Below are 24543 nucleotides of genomic sequence, written 5' to 3'. Positions count from 1 at the left end.
TTCTGGGACCCCTGTAATTCGAATGTTGGTGCGTTTAATGTTGTCCCAGAGGTCTCTGAGACTGTCCTCAGTTCTTTTCATTCTTTTTTCTTTATTCTGCTCTGCAGTAGTTACTTCCACTATTTTATCTTCCAGGTCACTTATCCGTTCTTCTGCCTCAGTTATTCTGCTATTGATCCCATCTAGAGTCTTTTTAATTTCATTTATTGTGGTGTTCATCGTTGCTTGTTTCATCTTTAGTTCTTCTAGGTCCTTGTTAAATGTTTCTTGCATTTTGTCTATTCTGTTTCCAAGATTTTGGATCATCTTTACTATCATTATTCTGAGTTCTTTTTCAGGTAGACTGCCTATTTCCTCTTCATTTGTTAGGTCTGGTGGGTTTTTATCTTGCTCCTTCGTCTGCTGTGTGTTTTTCTGTCTTCTCATGTTGCTTATCTTACTGTGTTTGGGGTCTCCTTTTTGCAGGCTGCAGGTTCGTAGTTCCTGTTGTTTTTGGTGTCTGTCCCCAGTGGCTAAGGTTGGTTCAGTGGGTTGTGTGGGCTTCCTGGTGGAGGGGACTAGTGCCTGTGTTCTGGTGGATGAGGCTGGATCTTGTCTTTCTGGTGGGCAGGTCCACGTCAGGTGGTGTGTTTTGGGGCGTCTGTGGCCTTATTATAATTTTAGGCAGCCTCTGTGCTAATGGATGGGGTTGTGCTCCTGTCTTTCTAGTTGTTTGGCATAGCGTGTCCTTCACTGTAGCTTGCTGGTCATTGAGTGGAGCTGTGTCTTGGTGTTGAGATGGAGATCTCTGGGAGATTTTCGCTGTTTGATTTTTTTTTTAACACCTTTATTGGGGTATAATTGCTTTACAATGGTGTGTTAGTTTTCGCCGTTTGACATTACGTGGAGCTGGGAGGTCTCTTGTGGACCAGTGTCCTGAACTTGCCTCTCCCACCTCAGAGGCACAGACCTGACACCTGGCTGGAGCACCAAGAGCCTGTCATCCACACAGCTCAGAATAAAAGGCAGAAAAGAAAGAAAGAAAGAAAGAAAGCAGAAGATAAAATAAAAGTTATTAAATAAAAAATAATTGTTAAAACAATTTTTAAAAGTAATAAAAAAAAAGAAAGAAGAGAGTAACCAAACCAAAAAACAAATCCACCAATGATAGCAAGCGATAAAAACTATACTAAGAAAACAAAAACAAAAAAAAGAGACAGAACCCTAGGAGAAATGGTAAGAGCAAAGCTATGCAGACAAAATCACACACAGAATCATACACATACACAGTCACGAAAAGAGAAAATATATATATATCATTGCTCCCAAAGCCCGCCTCCTCAATTTGGGATGATTCGTTGTCTGTTCAGGTATTCCACAGATGCAGGGTGCATCAAGTTGATTGTGGAGCTTTAATCCGCTGCTCCTGAGGCTGCTGGGAGAGATTTCCCTTTGTCTTCTTTGTTCGCACAGCTGCCGGGGTTCAGCTTTGGATTTGGCCCCGCCTCTGCGTGTAGGTCGCCTGAGGCGTCTGTTCCCGCCCAGACAGGATGGGGTTAAAGGAGCCGCTGATTCGGGGGCTCTGGTTCACTGAGGCCGGGGGGAGGGAGGGGCACAGAGTGCGGGGGCGTGGGGGTGGGGGTGGGGGGGAGCGTGCGGCGGCAGAGGCCAGCGTGACGTTGCACCAGCCTGAGGCGCGCCGTGCGTTCTGCCGGGGAAGTTGTCCCTGGATCCCGGGACCCTGGCAGTGGCGGGCTGCAGAAGCTCCCAGGAGGGGAGGTGGGGAGAGTGACCTGTGCTTGCACACGGGCTTCGTGGTGGCTGCACTAGCAGCCTTAGCGTCTCATGCCCGGCTCTGGGGTCTGCGCTGATAGCTGCGGCTCGCTCCTGTCTCTGGAGCTACTTTAAGCGGCGCTCTGAATCTCCTCTCCTCACGCAGCAGGAAACAAAGAGGCAAGAAAATGTCTCTTCCGCTCCGCCGGAAGCCCGAGCCTCAGCTCCCAGCCCCCACCCGCGCGGGCACGTGAGCAGACAAGCCTCTCGGGCTGGTGAGTGCAGGTCTCCACCGATCCTCTGTGCGGGTATCTCTGCGCTTTGCCCTCCGCACCCCTGTTGCTGCGCTCTCCTCCGCGGCTCCGAAGCTCCCCACCTCCGCCACCCGCAGTCTCCGCCTGCGAAGGAGCTTCCTAGGGTGTGGAAACCTTTCCTCCTTCACAGCTCCCTCCCTCTGTTGCAGGTCCCGTCCCTATTCTTTTGTCTTTGTTTTTTCTTTTTTCTTTTGCCCTACCCAGGTACGTGGGGAGTTTCTTGCCTTTGGGGAGGTTTGAGGTCTTCTGCCAGCGTTCAGTAGGTTTTCTGTAGGCGTTGTTGCACATGTAGACGTATTATGTATTTGTGGGGAGGAAGGTGATCTCCACGTCTTACTCTTCCGCCATCTTGAAGCTCCTCTCTATTATTTTTGGCTGCATTGGGTCTTCGTTGCGTGCAGGCTTCGTCTGGTTGCGGTGAGCGGGGGCTACTCTTTGTTGCGGTGCACGGGCTTCTCGCTGCGGTGGCTTCTCTTGTTGCGTAGCACGGGCTCTAGAGCCCAGGCTCAGTAGCTGTGGCACACGGGCTTAGTTGCTCCGCGGCATGTGGGATCTTCCCGGACCAGGGAGCGAACCCATGTCCCCTGCACTGGCAGGCGGATTCTTAACCATTGCACCACCAGGGAAGTCCCTGGACCAATCTTAAATTTGTTCGTTTGTTCATTCACTCAGCAAATATGTCTGCGTATGTATTATGTACAAGATATTATAGGAGGTACTATGGAGAATACAGTGGAGAACCAAGCATAGATCTCATCTTCAGTGAGCACATGATCTAGTAGGGGAAATGAGACCTGTGTAGACATTTATAACACAAGACAGAAAGTAGTAGTTACCAAGAAAATGGCGCTATGTGATGTCAGAGAAGAGCGAGTTACTACTTCAGCTGGTGGAGGGACAAGTGGCTGGGAATTAGGTAAGGGTTCCAGGAGGAGATGATGTTTGGGTGAGGCCTTAAAGGGCAGGGTAGAGTTTGATAATGCAGTTTTGGTAGGAAGGTAGAGGATTCCAGGATGAGGGAACAGCTGGTACAGAGGCAGAGTATTGAGGGGTCTGGACAGGGAACCACAAGTAATTCAATAGGATCAAAGCACAGGGTACTGGGGAGGGAATCATAGGATGCCAGGTTGGAAAGGAAGCATCGGATGGTGGAAATCCCTGAATGCCAAGTTGTGGGTTTGATTTTATTCTGTTACCAATAAGGAAATACTGGAGGGTTTGTAAACACCAGTAAGAGCTGTTTTGCAGGAAATCTAATCAGGCAGCAATATAATGGGTGAGGTGAGTTGGAGCAGGAAGAAGGAAGGAAGGAGGAAACACCAGTTAGGGGGCTATTTCTGAAGTCCAGGAGAGAAAGGGGGCCGCACTATGGCTGTAACGCGGGGCGGGGGGGCGGTGGAGGAAAAGAGAATTGCAGAGGAATATACTGAACCTGGCAAGTGATTGGCAGTATACTAGAGAGGTAATTCAAAGTTAGCGCTAAAGTTTCGAAACTGGAAAGAAGGTATTGCCAGGTAGCAGAATTGTGGGTAGGGATGGTAGGTTTTGACTGATGTTGAGTTTGAGGTGCTAGTGAGACATCTGAGTGATGCCCGGCCCACAGCAGGACTGAATATTAGGAAGTTCCCTTTGTGGATAGGGTGGTCCTCTTCTAGATCCCCATAGAAATTGCAGTTCATTCAGGGTAGGGACCTTGCAGTTTGAGAAGAAATCTGGCAGAATGATGAGAACCTATAACAGTGCACCTCCTGAGCAACAAATGACTGTTTCCTTATCCAAATCCTAGACAGATTGGGCAAGATGCTTAGTGGAGTGTGAGATGGTGGTTCTGTGTGCCACTCATCACTTTTTAAAAAAATATATTAAAAAATTATTTGAAGTATAGTTGATTTACAATGTTTCAGGTGTACAGCAAAGTGATTCAGTATATACACCTATATATATATATATATATATATATATATATTCTGTTTCAGATTCTTTTCCATTATAGGTTGTTACAAGATATTGAATATAGTTAGTTCCCTGTGCTATATAGTAGGTTCTAGTTGTTTATCTATTTTATATAGAGTAGTGTGTATCTGTTAATCCCAAACTCCTAATTTATCCCTCCCTCCCCACCACTCATCACTTTTAACTGTCCATCCTTTAAGTGGCTTCACATCTTTGAGCCAGATGGCTTGTGCTTGACATTGTACCTTGATAGCTTCCAAGTGTGCTAGATGAGTTTTGACTGCAAGACACCCTTGGCCATGCCCTGATTGATTCACAGTGCAAAATGTTGCCTAAGCAATTCCGTAGAGACAGAAAGGAGATCAGTGGTTGGCCGGGACTGGAAGAAGGGAAAGTAGGGTGTGACTTCTAAGGGGATATGGAGTTCCTTTCTGGGGTGATGAAAAAGTTCTGGAATTAGATAGTGGCAATAAATGCACAGCTCTGTGAATATACTAAGAACCATTGAATTGTATACTTTAAATATTCAGTAGATGAATTGTATGGCATCTGAATTATATCTCAGTAAGAATTTCTATAAGGAAAAAAAAATGTTGCCTAGGAAGAAGAACTATATTTTCCTTTTCCTACTTTCTGGACTGGAAACCTTTTGTCATGTGTCTAATTTTCAGTTTAACTACTTTGACAGAGTCCTTTTGCATGGTTTTTCTGCTCATGTTACTTTCCTCTGCTTTTTCTAAAAGAAGATCTCTGGGTAGAGCATTTCTGAAGTTGTACTAGTCAGATGCCCTTCAGGCATGTTTCAGCATCTGAGAAAGCCTTTCAGTCTGCTTAGAGAAAGCAACATATTAATCTCTTTAAGAATTAAAGCGTTTGCCAAATTAAACACGCGAATGAAAACATTCTAACCAGATTTGTGTTGACTTCTGTGCTCACAGTGTAAACACACGCACGCGTGCACACACAGACACACACACACACACACACACACACACGCACTCACGCACTCACGCAAAGTATTTCAAAACATCAGAAAGCAATGGCTTTCAAAAGTACTCTCCAGCCAACACCCTCTCTCATATGCCAGAACTCAGTCCAGAGCAAACTTTTTTATAGCTGAGTTATATAAACACTTGAAGCCCAGAGTAATCTCTATAATGGAAATACTGACATCGCTTGACTTGAGCAACACAGATGGCTCTGGCTTTTTTAGCTAGAACATGATGAGTTTTCTAATAGGAAGCCAAGAGGCTCTTTGGGGTAGAACTGTTAAGAAATGTAGAGACTGGGAGGAAAATCTCTCAGTGGATTGCAGTTGTAAGCACTGTGCCCTGGCTGCATTCTCCTACTACCGCTCTTCCTTCTGTAATCAGGAAAACTGTCCAGATAGATACTGCCTTGTATAAGTATGGAATGTAACGTTGACTTGTGACCTTAATTTTCTGCAGTCCCTTGCTTACCCTAGGGTTGCTGGAAGCAACAATGGTGATTGTTGTCTCAGATATGAGACTCTGTAAGGATGGACGAGAGACATCTGAATTGTTTAAAAAATAAGTCTACCAAAAATTCTCCCCCACTGTGTCAAGATGATGAACTTGATGCACTTTAAAAGTTTTCAAGTGTTTTGGTATATTAGCTCACTTTGGTCTCTCAGTCACTCTGCTAGAAGAGCCGTGTGTTGTTGTTTCCATCATTATAGTCAAGGAGGTAGCATGAATAACCTGTTAGTGGTCAGGCTAGGATTATTAGGAAGCGATACAAGCTCATTGTTCCTTCCCCAGTACTCGGATGCCCAACACCTGGACTCCCACATACAGACCTGCCCTGCTCCCCAGTGACCAGACATTGGTGTAGCTAATTGCATTTGCGATTTCATTTCTCATGGTTGTTTTTTGTCTTGGCAGTTGGCTTTGCCTGGGTACCTTTGCTGAAGGATGGTAGAATCATCACATTTGAGCAGCAGCTGCCAGTTTCCGCTAATCTTCCTCCAGGCTACTTGAATCTGAATGATGCCGAATCAAGAAGGGTAGGAAAATACCTGTATTTGTTGAAGTAATCATGATGAAGTGTTTCTTCCCCCTCTTTTTAAAAAACTGTATTGAAGTATAGTTGATTTACAGCATCGTGGTAATTTCTGCTGTCCAGCAAAGTGATTCAGTTATACATATACGATGAGATGTTTAAAAAGTAGAATACCGTTGGCACAGTCGATAGTTTGGTCTGGTTGATGGCTACTCAGAGTGTGGTTTGAGGGCCGGTGCTGGTCCACGACGAAGATAAGTATAGAAAATGAGTGTTGAGAAGCTTGTATAATAGTTTGACAAAGTAACCTCATGTCTGTTGATTCTGATAACAATTTTTAAAATGGGACTCCGATTTTGTGCATCATGAAAAGCATTCATTTATTTAGTAATTTTTATTGTCATTTGGAAAAGTATCAGCCTGCAGAGGATTGGAAATTCAAAATGGTTTAGGATACATTTATTCTAAAGGCATGTTATTTTCTCCAATAATTCCCTATGTGCAAAACGAACACATTTGTTTCTGAAAGAAAATGTTGAAATGCATAAAGGCGTTATATGTTGCTCATCTATCCATTGCTATGGTACAGAAACTCATGTGTGTATTTTCTCTTCACAGCAGTCTAATGTGGATATTAAGTGGGTAGATGGTGCAAAGCCTTTGTTGAAGATTAAAAGTCACTTGGAGTCTACCATTTATACTCAAGTAAGTTGCATCACCTGAATTTTGTCAATTTTAATACTTGACTATATTTCTGGATTAAAATAGACTATATTCGATTCTACAGCCTTAGAGAAGTTGTGGCCTGAAAGACTTTCTCATTAGTAATAACATCATTCTTAATAATAGCTCAGATTTGAAAATTCTTCTCAAATTACCAAATCCTTTTACCTATTAATGCCCCTTTTCTGTCTCAGGATTCTATCCAGTATAGCGTGTTACATTTAGTTGTCATATCTCCTTAGGCTCTTCTTGGCGGTGACAAGTTCCGAGACTTTCATTGCTTTTGGTCACCTTGTCAGTTTCCAGGACTACTGGTATTTTGTAGGATGGCCCTCTGTTGGGATTTGTCTGACATTTTTCTCATGGTTAGACTATAGAGTTGAACACAGAAATTTGCAGTCAGTGGATCATGGCTGGCTACTACAGTTTGCTCTTAGCCTCGGCATCCGTGAAGTTAGGATCAAGTATCTGTGAGATGGCTCAAGCACAGTTTGAAAAATCACGGATGGAGCAGGGTCCCTCTCAATTCCCCCTGCCCACTTCATCATTTTAGAGGAAAAGAAACCGAGGCTTGCTCGGGTTAGATGATTTACCCGAGGTCACACAGGTAATAATTAGAGGAAGCAGGTCAAAATCCGAATTTCATGATTCTGGTTCCTGATACAGTCCATGCCGTCCACAAATTCAATATCTGTAGATTCCACACAGGACAGCTGGACGCTGACCGGTGCAGGGCCAGGGTACGTTGGGCACTGAATGCCTGGGACTTGTTCTGGTGACTCCCTGCTGCTACGTTTTCTTCACCTGTCAATTCAGACCTCTCTTCCTGCTCGTTTCATTAAAATATAGAAGCAGCCCAACTTCAGAGGCTACACTAGCCAAAAAAGAGATTAAACAAATGTGTGACTACTTGGGCATAAGTGGTGACCTACCCGGCGTGCTTAGGTACATGCTGAATGTGCCTGGTTTTGCTGCTTTGTGTGACGGTCGAGAGGACTATGGGACTCATTTAGGAACATGCATGTTGGTAGCTGCAGGTGCTGAGTCTGGCCATTAGAAGACCCAGGGAAACAGGTTTCCGAGATTCCAGGGTGGTGGGGTGTGGTGCGGGGGCGGAGCCTGTGCTTTGCAGGCGGGAGGGAGGGAGACGCAAGAGGGAGGAGATATGGGGATGTATGTATACGTACAGCTGATTCACTTTGTTGTACAGCAGAAACTAACACACCATTGTAGAGCAATTATACTCCAATAAAGATGTTAAAAAATAAAAAGAAATGAATCAAATTTCACATGGCTGTGTCCATCTGTTTTTCAGGATCTACATGTGCACAAATTCTTCCATCATTGCCAGCTGATTCAGTCAGGCTCAAAAGAAGTTCCAGGGGAGCTCATTAAATATTTAAAGGTAAATGAACAGTAGCTTTCTGTGAAAGGTTTGTTTTTCATGTCGTTCGGTTGCCGCATTTTTTGACGTGGGGGAAAAAAAATCAAACGAACCCTTTAAAAATACTTCTGGCTGTGTATCCTCAAGAGAACACTTTCTATTATGTGCTTTTCCATCAAGGGGCTGTTTAGAAGCAGACCGCAGAATTGCTACATTAGGAAGAAAATGTTTTAGCCGGAATTCGTTGACATATTTTTGAAAATCTCATGAAAATGTTTATTTCAGTTTCATAAATTGACTTTTCCGGGCCTTTTCTCATCTTGCCGATGGCCTGGTAAAGGTGGAGAAAGCTTGGGGAAAAGGGCCAGGAGAAATGGAGTCACTTTTGCTTGGAATGAAATGTGAAATGATTCCTGTGTTCATAGGTGAAAGATTATCAGAAGGGTCAGCTAAAAAAAGAGAACCTAGTTTCTGCATGTGGCGTAGGAGGGAGTCATAAGTAACGCCATATTTTATCAAACGTATTGAGAATCCAAGACTCCATTTATTCCCTAATGGGGTGGGACAGGGCACACGTCATGGAACCCAGCTAACAGTGACTTTTCTTTTCAGTAGATCAGCCATGGCCAGTCTGAGGCATTTTTAATTTTTATTTTTTATTTATTTTTCTTAAACGTCTTTATTGGGGTATAATTGCTTTACAATGGTGTGTTAGTTTCTGCTTTATAACAAAGTGAATCAGTTATACACATACATATGTTCCCATATGTCTTCCCTCTTGCGTCTCCCTCCCTCCCACTCTCCCTATCCCACCCCTCCAGGCTGTCACAAAGCACCGAGCTGATCTCCCCGTGCCATGGGGCTGCTTCCCCCTAGCTATCTACCTTACTACGTTTGTTAGTGTGTATATGTCCATGACTCTCTCTAGCCCTGTCAAAGCTCACCCTTCCCCCTCCCCATATCCTCAAGTCCGTTCTCCAGTAGGTCTGCGTCTTTATTCCTGTCTTACCCCTAGGTTCCTCATGACATTTTTTTCCCCTTAAATTCCATATATATGTGTTAGCATACGGTATTTGTCTTTTTCTTTCTGACTTACTTCACTCTGTATGACAGACTCTGGGTCTGTCCATCTCATTACAAATAGCTCAATTTCATTTCTTTTTAAGGCTGAGTAATATTCCATTGTATATATGTGCCACATCTTCTTTATCCAGTCATCCGATGATGGGCGCTTAGGTTGTTTCCATCTCTGGGCTATTGTAAATAGAGCTGCAATGAACATTTTGGTACATGACTCTTTTTGAATTTTGGTTTTCTCAGGGTATATGCCCAGTAGTGGGATTGCTGGGTCATATGGTAATTCTATTTGTAGTTTTTTAAGGAACCTCCATACTGTTCTCCATAGTGGCTGAACCAATTCACATTCCCACCAGCAGTGCAAGAGTGTTCCCTTTTCTCCACACCCTCTCCAGCATTTATTGTTTCTAGATTTTTTGATGATGGCCATTCTGACTGGTGTGAGATGATATCTCATTGTAGTTTTGATTTGCATTTCTCTAATGATTAATGATGTTGAGCATTCTTTCATGTGTTTGTTGGCATTCTGTATATCTTCTTTGGAGAAATGTCTATTTAGGTCTTCTGCCCATTTTTGGATTGGGTTGTTTGTTTTTTTGTTATTGAGCTGCATGAGCCGCTTATAAATTTTGGAGCTTAATCCTTTGTCAGTTGCTTCATTTGCAAATATTTTCTCCCATTCTGAGGGTTGTCTTTTGGTCTTGATTATGGTTTCCTTTGCTGTGCAAAAGCTTTGAAGTTTCATTAGGTCCCATTTGTTTATTTTTGTTTTTATTTCCATTACTCTAGGAGGTAGGTCAGAAAGGATCTTGCTGTGATTTATGTCATAGAGTGTTCTGCCTATGTTTTCCTCTAAGAATTTGATGGTGTCTGGCCTTACGTTTAGGTCTTTAATCCATTTTGAGCTTATTTTTGTGTATGGTGTTAGGGAGTGATCTAATCTCATACTTTTACATGTACCTGTCCAGTTTTCCCAGCACCACTTATTGAAGAGGCTGTCCTTTCTCCACTGTGCATTCCTGCCACCTTTATCAAAGATAAGGTGTCCATATGTGCGTGGGTTTATCTCTGGGCTTTCTATCCTGTTCCATTGATCTTTCTGTTTTTGTGCCAGTACCATACTGTCGTCATTACTGTAGCTTTGTAGTGTAGTCTGAAGTCAGGGAGCCTGATTCCTCCAGCTCCTTTTTTCGTTCTCAAGATTGCTTTGGCTATTGGGGGTCTTTTGTGTTTCCATGCAAATTGTGACATTTTTTGTTCTAGTTCTGTGAAAAATGCCAGTGGTAGTTTGATAGGGGATTGCATTGAATCTGTAGATTGCTTTGGGTAGTAGAGTCATTTTCACGATGTTGATTCTTCCCATCCAAGAACATGGCATATCTCTCCATCTATTTGTATCATCTTTAATTTCTTTCATCAGTGTCTTATAATTTTCTGCATACAGGTCTTTCGTCTCCTTAGGTAGGTTTATTCCTAGATATTTTATTCTTTTTGTTGCAATGGTAAATGGGAGTGTTTTCTTGATTTCACCTTCAGATTTTTCATCATTACTATATAGGAATGCCAGAGATTTCTGTGCATTAATTTTGTATCCTGCTACTTTACCAAATTCATTGATTAGCTCTAGTAGTTTTCTGGTAGCATCTTTAGGATTCTCTATGTATAGTATCATGTCATCTGCAAACAGTGACAGCTTTACTTCTTCTTTTCCGATTTGGATTCCTTTTATTTCCTTTTCTTCTCTGATTGCTGTGGCTAAAACGTCCAAAACTATGTTGAATAAGAGTGGTGAGAGTGGGCAACCTTGTCTTGTTCCTGATCTTAGTGGAAATGCTTTCAGTTTTTCACCATTGGGGATGATGTTTGCTGTGGGCTTGTCATATATGGCCTTTATTATGTTGAGGAAAGTTCCCTCTATGCCTACCTTCTGCAGGGTTTTTATCATAAATGGGTGTTGAATTTTGTCGAAAGCTTTCTCTGCATCTATTGAGATGATCATATGGTTTTTCTCCTTCAGTTTGTTAATATGGTGTATCACATTGATTGATTTGCGTATATTGAAGAATCCTTGCATTCCTGGGATAAACCCCACTTGATCATGGTGTATGATCCTTTTAATGTGCTGTTGGATTCTGTTTGCTAGTATTTTGTTGAGGAATTTTGCATCTATGTTCATCAGTGATATTGGCCTGTAGTTTTCTTTCTTTGTGACATCCTTGTCTGGTTTTGGTATCAAGGTGATGGTGGCCTCGTAGAAGGAATTTGGGAGTGTTCCTCCCTCTGCTATATTTTGGAAGAGTTTGAGAAGGATAGCTGTTAGCTCGTCTCTAAACGTTTGATAGAATTCACCTGTGAAGCCATCTGATCCTGGGCTTTTGTTTGTTGGAAGATTTTTAATCACAGTTTCAATTTCAGTACTTGTGATTGGTCTGTTCATATTTTCTATTTCTTCCTGATTCAGTCTTGGCAGGTTGTGCATTTCTAAGAATTTGTCCATTTCTTCCAGATTTTCCATTTTATTGGCATAGAGTTGCTTGTAGTAATCTCTCATGATTTTTTTTTATTTCTGCAGTGTCAGTTGTTACTTCTCCTCTTTCATTTCTAATTCTATTGATTTGAGTCTTCTCCCTTTTTTTCTTGATGAGTCTGGCTAGTGGTTTATCTATTTTGTTTATCTTCTCAAAGAACCAGCTTTTAGTTTTATTGATCTTTGCTATCGTTTCCTTCATTTCTTTTTCATTTATTTCTGATCTGATTTTTATGATTTCTTTCCTTCTGCTAGCTTTGGGGTTTTTTTGTTCTTCTTTCTCTAATTGCTTGAGGTGCAAGGTTAGGTTGTTTATTCAAGATGTTTCCTGCTTCTTAAGGTGGGCTTGTATTGCTATAAACTTCCCCCTTAGAACTGCTTTTGCTGCATCCCATAGGTTTTGGGTCGTTGTGTCTCCATTGTCATTTGTTTCTCGGTATTTTTTGATTTCCTCTTTGATTTCTTCAGTGATCTCTTGGTTATTAAGTAGTGTATTGTTTAGCCTCCATGTGTTTGTATTTTTTACAGATCTTTTCCTGTAATTGATATCTAGTCTCATGGCGTTGTGGTCAGAAAAGATACTTGATACAATTTCAATTTTCTTAAATTTACCAAGGCTTGATTTGTGACCCAAGATATGGTCTATCCTGGAGAATGTTCCATGAGCACTTGAGAAAAATGTGTATTCTGTTGCTTTTGGATGGAGTGTCCTATAAATTTCAGTTAAGTCCATCTTGTTTAATGTATCATTTAAAGCTTGTGTTTCCTTATTTATTTTCATTTTGGATGATCTGTCCATGGGTGAAAGTGGGGTGTTAAAGTCCCCTACTATGAATGTGTTACTGTCGATCTCCCCTTTTATGGCTGTATTTGCCTTATGTATTGAGGTGCTCCTATGTTGGGTGCATAAATATTTACAATTGTTATATCTTCTTCTTGGATCGATCCCTTGATCATTATGTAGTGTCCTTCTTTGTCTCTTTTAATAGTCCTTATTTTAAAGTCTGTTTTGTCTGATATGAGAATTGCTACTCCAGCTTTCTTTTGGTTTCCATTTGCATGGAATATCTTTTTCCATCCCCTCACTTTCAGTCTGTATGTGTCTCTAGGTCTGAAGTGGGTCTCTTTTAGACAGCATATATAAGGGTCTTGTTTTTGTATCCATTCAGCCAATCTGTGTCTTTTGGTGGGAGCATTTAGTCCATTTACATTTAAGGTAATTATCGATATGTATGTTCCTGTTCCCATTTTCTATATTGTTTTGGGTTCGTTATTATAGGTCTTTTCCTTCTCTTGTGTTTCTTGTCTAGAGAAGTTCCTTTAGCATTTGTTGTAAAGCTGGTTTGGTGGTGCTGAACTCTCTCAGCTTTTGCTTGTCTGTAAAGCTTTTAATTTCTCCATCAAATCTGAATGAGATCCTTGCTGGGTAGAGTAGTCTTGGTTGCAGGTTTTTCTCCTTCATCACTTTCAGTATGTCCTGCCACTCCCTTCTGGCTTGTAGGGTTTCTGCTGAGAGATCAGCTGTTAACCTTATGGGGATTCCCTTGTGTGTTATTTGTTGTTTTTCCCTTGCTGCTTTTAATATGCTTTCTTTGTATTTAATTTTTGACAGTTTGATTAATATGTGTCTTGGCGTATTTCTCCTTGGATTTATCCTGTATGGGACTCTCTGTGCTTCCTGGACTTGATTAACTATTTCCTTTCCCATATTAGGGAAGTTTTCAACTATAATCTCTTCAAATATTTTCTCAGTCCCTTTCTTTTTCTCTTCTTCTTCTGGAACCCCTATAATTCGAATGTTGGTGCGTTTAATGTTGTCCCAGAGGTCTCTGAGACTGTCCTCAGTTCTTTTCATTCTTTTTTCTTTATTCTGCTCTGCAGTAGTTATTTCCACTATTTTATCTTCCAGGTCACTTATCCGTTCTTCTGCCTCAGTTATTCTGCTATTGATCCCATCTAGAGTGCTTTTAATTTCATTTATTGCGTTGTTCATCGTTGCTTGTTTCATCTTTATTTCTTCTAGGTCCTTGTTAACTGTTTCTTGCATTTTGTCCATTCTACTTCCAAGATTTCGGATCATCCTTACTATCATTATTCTGAATTCTTTTTCAGGTAGACTGCCTATTTCCTCTTCATTTGTTAGGTCTGGTGCGTTTTTATCTTGCTCCTTCATCTGCTGTGTGTTTTTCTGTCTTCTCGTGTTGCTTATCTTACTGTGTTTGGGGTCTCCTTTTTGCAGGCTGCACGTTCGTAGTTCCCGTTGTTTTTGATGTCTGTCCCCAGTGGCTAAGGTTGTTTCAGTGGGTTGTGTAGGCTTCCTGGTGGAGGGGACTAGTGCCCGTGTTGTGGTGGATGAGGCTGGATCTTCTGTCTCTAGTGGGCAGGTTCACGTCTGGTGGTGTGTTTTGGGGTGTCTTTGGCCTTACTATGATTTTAGGCAGCCTCTCTGCTAATGGGTGGGGTTGTGTTCCTGTTTTGCTACTTGTTTGGCATAGGTTGTCCGGCACTGTGGCTTGCTGGTCGTTGAGTGAAGCTGGGTGCTGGTGTTAGGATGGAGGTCTCTGGGAGATTTCCGCCGTTTAATATTATGTGGAGCTGGGAGGTCTCTTGTTGACCAGTGTCCTGAAGTTGGCTCTCCTACCTCAGAGGCAGAGCCCTGACTCCTGGCTGGAGCACCAAGAGCCTTTCATCCACACGGCTCAGAATAAAAGGGAGAAAAAGTAGAGAGAATTAGTAGAAGTATGAGGAAAGAAAGAAGGAAAGGAGGAAAGGAAGGAAGGAAGAAAGAAGGAAAGAAAGGAGGGAGGGAGGGAGGAAGGAAGGAAGGAGGGAAAGAAGGAGAAAAGACAGAAAGAAAGAAGATACAGTAAAAATAAAATAAAGTATAATATAGTTATTGAATTAAAAAATATTTAGAAAAAAAAAAAGGGACGGATAGAACCTTAGGATAAATGTTGGAAGCAAAGCTATACAGAGAAAATCTTACACAGAAGCATACACATACACCTTCACAAAAAGAGGTAAAGGGGGAAAAATCATAAATCTTGCTCTCAGAGACCACCTCCTTAATTTGGGGTGATTCGTTGTCTAAAGGAGGGAAGGAAGGAAGGAAGGAAAGAAAGAACGAAAGTAAAGTATAATAAAGTTATTACAATTAAAATTAATTATTAAGAAAAAAAATTTTTTTTTAAAACCATGGACGGATAGAGCCCTAGGACAAATGGTGGAAGCAAGAGTATACAGACAAGATCTCACACAGAAGCATACACGTACACATTCACAAAAAGAGGAAAAGGGAAAAAAATCATAGATCTCGCTCCTAAAGTCCACCTCTTCAATTTGGGATCATTCCTTGTCTGTTCAGGTATTCCACAGATGCAGGTACATCAAGTTGATTGTGGAGCTTTAATCCGCTGCTTCTGAGGCTGCTGGGAGAGATTTCCTTTCTCTTCTTTGTTCTCACAGCTCACCGGAGCTCAGCTTTGGATTTGGCCCCGCCTCTGCGTGTAGGTCGCTGGAGGGCGTCTGTTTTTTGCTCAGACAGGACGGGGTTAAAGGAGCCGCTGATTCGGGGGCTCCGGCTCACTCAGGCCGGGGGCGGGGGGGGAAGGAGGGGCACTGCGTGCGGGGCGGGCCTGCGGCGTCAGAGGCGGCATGACGTTGCGGCAGAGGCCCGCCGTGCGTTCTCCCGGGGAAGTTGTCCCTGGATCCCGGGAACCTGGCAGTGGCGGGCTGCACAGGCTCCGCGGAAGAGGGGTGTGGAGAGTGACCTGTGCTCGCACACAGGCCCCTTGGTGGCGGCAGCAGCAGCCTTAGCGTCTCCCGCCCGTCTCTGGGGTCCGCGCTTTCAGCCGCGGCTCGCGCCCGTCTCTGGGGTTCGCGCTTTTAGCCGCGGCTCGCGCCCGTCTCTGGGGTTCGCGCTTTTAGCCGCGGCTCGCGCCCGTCTCTGGAGTTCCTTTAAGCAGCGCTCTTAAACCCCTCTCCTCGCGCACCAGGAAACAAAGAGGGAAGAAAAAGTATCTTGCCTCTTCGGCAGGTGCAGACTTTTCCCGGAACTCCCTCCCGGCTAGTCGTGGTGCACTAACCCCTTCAGGCTATGTTCAAGCCGCCAACCCCAGTCCTCTCCCTGCGCTCGGTCCAAAACCGAAACCCGAGCCTCAGCTCGCAGCCCCGCCTGCCCCGGCGGGTGAGCAGACAAGCCTCTCGGGGCTGGTGAGTGCCGGTCGGCACCGATCCTCTGTGCGGGAATCTCCCCGCTTTGCCCTCCGCACCCCTGTTGCTGTGCTCTCCTCTGCGGCTCCGAAGCTTTCCCCTCCGCCTCCCGCAGTCTCCACCTGCGGAGGGGCTTCCTAGTGTGTGGAAACTTTTCCTCCTTCACAGCTCCCTCCCACTGGTGCAGGTGCCGTCCCTATCCTTTTGTCTCTGTTTTTTCTGTTTTTCTTTTGCCTTACCCAGGTACGTGGGGAGTTTCTTGCCTTTTGGGAGGTCTGAGGTCTTCTGCCAGCATTCTGTAGGTGTTCTGTAGGAGTTGTTCCACGTGTAGATGTATTTCTGGTGTATCCGTGGGGAGGAAGGCGATCTCCGCGTCTTACTCTTCCGCCATCTTCAAGGTCTCTTCTGAGGCATTTTTATTTTAAATGAAGCCTCTCCAGGATTTCCCTTTAGGCATATGTTAATAGTGAATGATATTCTCAGGAAATGAAAACGTTCATTTCTTTCAGAGAGGTACTATGACATGAGGTAATACACGTATGGGTTCTGGAATCACAAACTGAATTTGTGTCCCAGGTCTGTCACTTATTAGCTCTGTGATTGACCTTGACCAACTTACTTAACTTCTCCAAGCCTTTGTTTCTTCTTCTCTCACATAAAGATAAAAACCTACTCGTAGTCATGAGAGAAATGCAAATCAAAACTACAATGAGGTATCACCTAATACCAGTCAGAATGGCTATCATCAAAAACTCTACAAACAATAAATGCTGGAGAGGGTGTGGAGAAAAGGGAACCCTCTTGCACTGTTGGTGGGAATGTGAATTGATACAGCCACTATGGAGAACAGTATGGAGGTTCCTCAGACAACTAAAAAGAGAACTACCATACAACCCAGCAGTCCCACTACTGGGCACATGCCCGGAGAAAACCATAATTCAAAAAGAGTCATGGACCACAATGTTCATTGCAGCTCTATTTACAATAGCCAGGACATGGAAGCAACCTAAGTGTCCATCGACAGATGAATGGATAAAGAAGATGTGGCACATATATACAGTGGAATATTACTCAGCCATAAAAGAAACGAAATTGTGTTATTTGTAGTGAGGTGGATGGACCTAGAGACTGTCATACAGAGTGAAGTAAGTCAGAAAGAGAAAAACAAATACCGTATGCTAAGACATATATATGGAATCTAAGGAAAAAAAAGAAAAAATGGTCATGAAGAACCTAGGGGCAAGACGGGAGTAAAGACGCAGACCTACTAGAGAATGGACTTGAGGACACGGGGAGGGGGAAGGGTAAGCTGGGACAAAGTGAGAGAGTGGCATGGACATATATACACTACCAAGTATAAAATAGATAGCTAGTGGGAAGCAGCCGCATAGCAAAGGTAGATCAGCTCAGTGCTTTGTGACCACCTAGAGGGGTGGGATAGGGAGGGTGGGAGGGAGACGCAAGAGGGAGGAGATATGGGGATAGATGTATATGTATAGCTGATTCCCTTTGTTATACAGCAGAAACTTAACACACCATTGTAAAGCAATTATGGTCCAATAAAGATGTTAAAAAACAAAACAAAACTACCCACTTGTAGGGTGGTTACAGGCCTCAGTGAGATAAGGCATCTGCTATATAGTATTCATTCATTCCACACTTTTTTCTTGAGTGCATCCTATGGGCCAGGCTTCTTTCTAAACATTGGGAGGATAAATTTAAAAAACAAACAATATCCCTGTTTTCAAGGAGCTTACTTTGTTGTGGAGACAGATGGACAATAAACACATAAACAAATGCACACACACACACACACACACACACACACAGTGGTCCTTCTGTATCCTCGGGGGATTGGTTCCAGGACCCTCCATAGATACCAAAGTCCAAAGATGCTCAAGTCCCTTGCAGTCAGCTTTCCGTATCCACAGATGCGGAACGTGTGGATACGGAGGGCCGACTGTGTATGTCATGTCAGGTGGTAATAAGTGCTATAAAGAAAACCAAAACATAGTGCAGGGGAGTAGGAGTGATAAGGAGTCCCTCTTTTAGATAAAGTGTCAGAGAAGAGCTCTCCAGTAAAGTGATGTTTGACAGAGACCTAAAGGAAAGGAGGGTGCCAGCTATGTGGAATTCTGGGGGAGAGCTGGGAATAGCAAGGGCAGAGGCCCTGAGGAGCTTGCTTGGTGTGCTCAAGGAACAGCCGGAGTTCCAGTGTGTCTGGCACACAGAATGATAGGCCCTCACATTGGAAAGGTGGCTGGGTTGCTGGTCAGGTCAGGCCTCCTAATATGATGTGACTTTGGTTTTAAAGTATCATTCTGCCTACCATACCGAAAATATATTGTTGGAAGGGTAGAATCAGGGAGGTAGCCGATAAATGGTGGCTACGATTCTTAATTATCATTAAGAAGTATAGTAGTCATCTAACTTCAAATCCTTTTCTTGGGTAATGTCTAGAACTCCCGCTCTACGTATGAGTGCATTGTCTGTTGAGATCATTGGCTTTTTCTTCCAGTGGGGAAGCTTTGTAAAAGTTTTAACAGAATTGAACAGAACACTGTTTTCCTATACTGGTATTCTTAGGATGGAGGAAAAAGAAAGTACTCATATTTGCGTTTTTAAGGGTGTGGAATTTCTGATATTTATGTGACCTATGCTTGCCCTCTAGTGGCAGTGAATGAAATGCCCTGTGATTATAGAAAGAGCTCCTGTATGGAGTGTTAGCGCTGAAAGGGATCTTTAGCGATTTTGTTTTACAGATGAGGAAACTGAGGCCCGAGGAGAGTGATTTGCCTGTGGTCATTCTGGTTACTAGCAGAGCTGAGCCAAGCCTGTCTCTTGATGTGTCTCTTGACTCCTAGTCCTTTTTTCTTTCTATCAAGCCTTGCTACCTGTTGTCCTTGTAAATGACAGTGTTTCATGACTTCATTTAACCATCTACATGTTGAGACCTTATTATGTGTTCAGTATTTTCCTAGATGCTGTGGGGCTTACAGAGAAGAATAACTTAGGCTCATTGTCTACAGGGATCTTACAACCAGTCAGAGAGACAGGATCCACTTAAGTCAAATGACAATATAAGTCAGTAGTACAAGTGATAGTCCAAAGCAATATGTAGTTAAATGTCAAATGCGTGATACAGGGTATAAATGCTAAGAGTTCACAAAACTGAGGAACCACTGAGACTAGAGGGCTCCCATCTTTATCCCTTTGGTTCCTTATTTTATTCATTTATTCAGTCATCCCTCAAATATTTATTGAGCACCTACTATGGGTCACATATTGTACTGGATGCTGGGACTATAATGGGAACGAGTTAGACAACATACCTACTCTAGTTGGGGTAGAGAGATTATAAATAAGTAAGTCACATTGCATAGGGATGAGTGCTGTGAAGAAAATAGAACAGGTTAATGGGCTCTAGCATGACCAGGAGTGCAGTCAAGATGGACTTGTCAGGGAAGGCCTGTCTAGGAGATGACACCATTTCAAGCTGAAAAGAAGCTGATGGGAGGAAGACAGCCATAGGTGATAAAGCTGTTTAAAAGGATGACAGAATATTGCAGCAGGTGTAAACACTTTGCAGTGGGATGTGTGGAAAGAAGAAAAACGAAGAACGTAGCTAGAGCACATTGAGCAGCAAAGCAGGAGGATGGCCTCAGATGAGTGGGGAGTGATAGGCAGGGTACATGTAGGACGGGGAGCCCGTCACAACTTTCTGTTCGTGGTGGTTGGTTTTGTTTGTAACAGAGGGAAATGACATTGTGGAATTTGGCTTTCCAAAAGAACCCTCTGGCTGCTGTGTGGAGAGTAAATTCCAGAGGAACAGTACTGGTGCAGGGAGATCACTTCTGCATGGAAGGTCCGTCTCTCTTTTCTACTTGATGTGATCCTACTTACGATCCTTGAACCTTCCTCCTTTCTGAAGCCTCATATGACATTCCCTCCTCACTGGCCGACTCGGCTGTTTCTGCCTCTGTACGCCTTGTATATACCGCTGTTGTACTGTTTAGTGTTTGTATCGCAGTGATTTAGTTCCATGTGTTTTCCCCCCATAGTCTGTGAACTTCTTGATGGTAGGAACCATGTTTTTTTTTATGTGCTTGGCAATTGAAAGTTCATTCAGTATGCATTTGTTGAATGAGTGAATGAATGGCTTCACTGAACTGGGGTTTGAACTTGACTGGGAAGGGCGGCGAGGATTTGGCTACAAAGTGTGAACAAAGGTAGCAGTGCATTGATATATTCAAGGAGCAGTTGAGACACCAGTGTGGCCTCGTGAAGAATGATGAGTGTTAAGGTTAAGAGTGTAAGCTGGGTCTTAAGTAACTTAGACTTAATACCTGGGTCAGAGTTTCTCAAAGTTGGCACTATTGACATTTGGGGCAGGATAAGTCTTTGTTGTAAAGGGCTGTCCTGTTCACTGGAGGGTGTTTAGAAGCATCTCTGGCCTATCCACTAGATGTCAGTAGCACACACACACACACACACACACACACACACACACACACACACACCGCCAATTGTGACAGCTCAAAACGTTTCTGGACATTGGGGTTGGGTTGTGGCACATGGTCTCTGGTTGAGAACCACTGCCCTAGGTCATGGGGAAGCATCAGAAGAATCTTGTTGGTGGCACAGGGTGGCCTGATGTAACCCCTATTTGAGGAGGATTAAGTTTTGGAAATGAGAGACATATTGGGAGTGAGGAGAAAGTGTACATAGACCTACTAGAAAATTATTAGACTATTTTGGTTATAGGTTAGAGTTCTGAAAAAGGGCGATGGCTGTAAGGATAGAAGAGAGAGGGCAAAAGGAAGGGAAAACCTGAAGGATAGACCATGGGTTCCCTGAGCTCAGTTTCTTGCCTTATGCATCCGATTGAAGAGAGGCTGCCCGGAAATCTCAGAGGTCACTGTTGAGATGATTCAAATACAGATGAGAAAAGCCTGAAAAGGGAAGCTGAGAGTAAGGATGGCAACATAGAGCAAGAGTAAGGGAAGCTATGAAAGGTAAATGCTGAGTTCCTTAGTACAGAGACTTGTTTTACCCGTGTCTGTATTTCCCAGGGCACTAAATATTGAATTGGTGTAGAAGGTGCTCAGTGAGGTTTTTTTGGTTGGCCAGTTGACTAAATGATTGAGTGAATGAATGAGTGAATAAATGAATGCGGAGAGAAGGGAAGTAAGAAGGAAGACATTTTACATATTTAGCTGCTTGTATCATTTCTATGTATACACGGACATATTTCTTCTCTTTGATGTCAAGATACTGATCAGTAGAGATGAGTGTTAGCACTTTGAAGAAGTGTATTGTGAGATGTTAGAATGCGGAACTGCCTCAGCTTGTGGATGGTGCTAGTGTAAAGCCAATTATATATAGAAACACCCTTTATTGAATCCCACGTAACTTCTCGCCACAAAGTAATGGCCCACTTGCCCCTGTAAAACACACGAACTTGGGGGCTGGTAGGCCCGTCTCCATTACCTCCAAACATGCCTGCTCCTCGCCCCGATTGAGTGTTGGTTTACCAGGAGCCTGTTGTCTTTATTCCAAAACCTGTTGATCCCAGTTATACTTATCTTCAATAGAGCATTTAATATTAAATGAACTAAGAGAACCTGAGTGCCAAAATAGAGATGTGGCTAAAGTAACTGACAAAGTCCCCTATCCCCTGAAGCTCGTGTTTAAAGTGAGCTTATATTCTAGTGAATGTAGTTTTCATTACTTAATTTTTTGTTGTTTCACCTTTGCAAGTTATATCATATTTTGATTTATTTTCATAACTAATAATGACTTATTTTAGTGTTTGCATGCCATGGAGATCCAAGTCATGATACAGTTTCTACCTGTAATCCTTATGCAACTCTTCCGAGTCCTCACAAATATGACCCATGAAGATGACGTGCCTATCAACTGCACCATGTGAGTTTCAGTGTCATAATACCAAGAAGCAACTTTTGTTTCCTTTTGCATTTCTTCATTTGAAATATAAATTTATCTTGCAAAGTCAGAAATCTAATATGAGTTTTCTCTAGTTTCATACTTCTCAGACCAGGGGACTTATATCCCCAGGGACAGATGATACCAGAAACCATAGGATAAACTTCCTCAACCAGAGGTTCTAAAGCTGCTGCATGTTAGAAGCTTTTAAAAATGTCTGTTCCCGGACCATACTTCATACCAATTAAACCAGAATCTCTGAAGGTGGAACTCAGCATCAGTATTTTTTTTTTTAAGTTTCCCTGATGATTCCCTAACGCAAGGGAGTTAGAGAACCATTGCCCTTGACCAGTCTTGTCCAATAGAACTTTCTCCAGTCGTGGAAATGTTCTATACCTGTGCTTTCCAATATGGTGGCCGTTAGCCACATTTAGCTGTTGAGCACTTGAAATGTGGCTAGTGTAACTGAGGAACTGAAGTTTTTTTTTCTTTTTTTTTTCTTTGCGGTACTCGGGCCTCTCACCTCTGTGACCTCTCCCGTTGCGGGGCACAGGCTCTGGACGCGCAGGCCCAGCGGCCATGGCTCACGGGCCCAGCCGCTCCGCGGCATGTGGGATCCTCCCGGACCGGGGCACGAACCCGCGTCCCCTGCATCGGCAGGCGGACTCTCAACCACTGCGCCACCAGGGAAGCCCAGGAACTGAAGTGTTAATCGTAGTTAATTTTAATTCATTTAATCGCCACTTGTGACTAGTGGCTCTCACATTGGACAGAGTGGCCCTAGGCCATCAAATTGTACTCGAAAGAATAATGGAGTGTTCTTTTTATATGAAAACAAACAAGGATATATTGTAGAGTAGGATGCAAAATGCACCTGAATTTTGAAATTAAAACAGGAGTTTTCCAAAAAATTGTGAGCTCAGTGCTGGCTCTTTCTGGCTTTGCTGCTTCTGCTGTTGCCACTTCTGTTGAGCCTCTCTGGAGCCTCAGGGCTGAAGCTCCACACACCTCCATACTGTTTGCTCTTCTCTGCTGCTGGGCGTAGTCTGGTTGCAAATTTAAAAAGCATTATTCTAGGCCAGTTGTTCTGAAAATGTGGTTCCCAGACCAGCAGCATTAATATCACCTAGGAGCTTATTAAAAATGCTAATCATTGAACTTCACCCCAGACCTAAAAAATCAGAAACTCTGGGAGAGGGGTGAGCACTAGTACCCTCCAGGTGTTTCTGAGGCACGCTAAAGTTGGAGAACCACTGCTGGTCTCATAATTTTAAAACTTTCTATGAATCTTAGGTTTACTTCCAATTTTAGTTCATATCATTGTACCTGCTCTGTCTCTCCCTTCCCTTTTCCCCCATCTGTTGTCATGCTTAACATTTTTTTTCTATTCTTTTCCTTTTATTCTCACTAGAGGGGATTTCAATATTTACCTTACTGAAGGTGTTGTTTTTTTTTTTACACTATATGGTAGTGGTTATGACCATACTTCAAATGTGGTTTAGAAAGGAGATGAAATATCTGGGTTGCCAAAATAAAATATCCGTCTTTTGAACCAGGAAACATATTCTACAAGACCCTGAGCGTGTTAGATGCTGAAATCTCTGTTAGACCCAAACTAAGATGACACTTAATGCAGTCATCTCACCTTTAATTATTTAGGCAGTATTAGGTATTTTTAGGGTTAAGTATGATGGTTTTATTGAACAATCAAACTATAGTGGTTAATTGTAGCCTGACATGCTGACTTTTGTGAATGTTGTTTCAGGGTTCTCTTACATATCGTGTCAAAGTGCCATGAAGAAGGCTTGGATAATTATTTAAGATCCTTCATAAAGGTTTGTGGAGTAAAGCTTTCTTTCTGAGCAGTTTGTCTTCCGAGAGAATTTTGTCTCACAGCTCGTTTTCTTTGATTGTAGTATAGCTTCCGACCTGAAAAACCCAGTACTCCTCAGGCCCAGCTGATACATGAAACTCTGGCTACTACGATGATAGCGGTATTGAAACAGTCTGCAGACTTTTTAGCAATAAACAAACTGCTAAAGGTAAGGGCACAGGACACGGCAGGCAAGAAAAGCAGCCAGAGATATGCTTGTTTGATACCCTCCCATTTCACTTCTAGTCTTTCATCATTTCCTCGTGTGACTTTCCTTTTCCTCACCACTTTACCTACACATCCTTTTCCCCCAAGTTCTCCACAGAACCTCCTTCATTCCCTTCACCCTTCCCACCCCATCCTGCCCACAGTCGAATGTGTAATAGGAAGAATTTTGGAGGAGATAGACCTGAGCTAGAATCCTCTATTCACTGCATAATAGTTCTGTGACCCGGAGCCTGTTACTTAGCAGTCCTGAGCCTCCACTTCCTCACTTCTAAAATATAAGCAAAGCATTTAACGTGTTGTTTCTGGCACATAGTAGGCACTCAAATGGTGGCTCTTATTATTGTCATGTTTTTACTATTCCTGTTAATAATGGTAGAATTTCAGTTTTGGGTATTTTACGATGTATCTGCTTGAGGCTTCTCTGTACCCTTCAAATCACACTTACACAGACACCTCTGCTACTTGGGCTGGCCCCAGTGTTGTACCAAGGGCAGGGTTGGGTCCCCCACTGGGTGCAGGCCATAATACAATT

The 24543-nt window shown here is 43.0% G+C and overlaps 1 protein-coding gene across 6 annotated transcripts in view; it reads left to right on the top strand.

Moving 5' to 3' along the window:
* DOCK11 (dedicator of cytokinesis 11) overlaps nucleotides 1-24543 on the top strand; it is a 195015-nt gene that overhangs the window by 88090 nt on the left and 82382 nt on the right. For 5 of the 6 annotated variants that reach the window (XM_089904147.1, XM_089904146.1, XM_089904144.1 and 2 more), the window contains exons 21-26: nucleotides 5924-6045; nucleotides 6660-6746; nucleotides 8080-8169; nucleotides 21774-21892; nucleotides 23676-23745; nucleotides 23827-23952. In XM_089904147.1, coding sequence (XP_089760273.1) covers nucleotides 5924-6045; nucleotides 6660-6746; nucleotides 8080-8169; nucleotides 21774-21892; nucleotides 23676-23745; nucleotides 23827-23952 — 614 coding nt within the window. The remainder of the gene's footprint in view (nucleotides 1-5923; nucleotides 6046-6659; nucleotides 6747-8079; nucleotides 8170-21773; nucleotides 21893-23675; nucleotides 23746-23826; nucleotides 23953-24543) is intronic. The other variant, XM_089904143.1, reaches the window with a different exon arrangement.

Source organism: Delphinapterus leucas, chromosome X, assembly GCF_059928025.1.
Source record: "Delphinapterus leucas isolate spDelLeu-1000000601 "Yukka" chromosome X, BTC_Dleu_Yukka2, whole genome shotgun sequence".
Lineage (NCBI taxonomy): Eukaryota > Metazoa > Chordata > Mammalia > Artiodactyla > Monodontidae > Delphinapterus > Delphinapterus leucas.
Note: the sequence above shows the minus strand (reverse complement) of the source record. Positions and strands in the feature narration are given on the sequence as shown.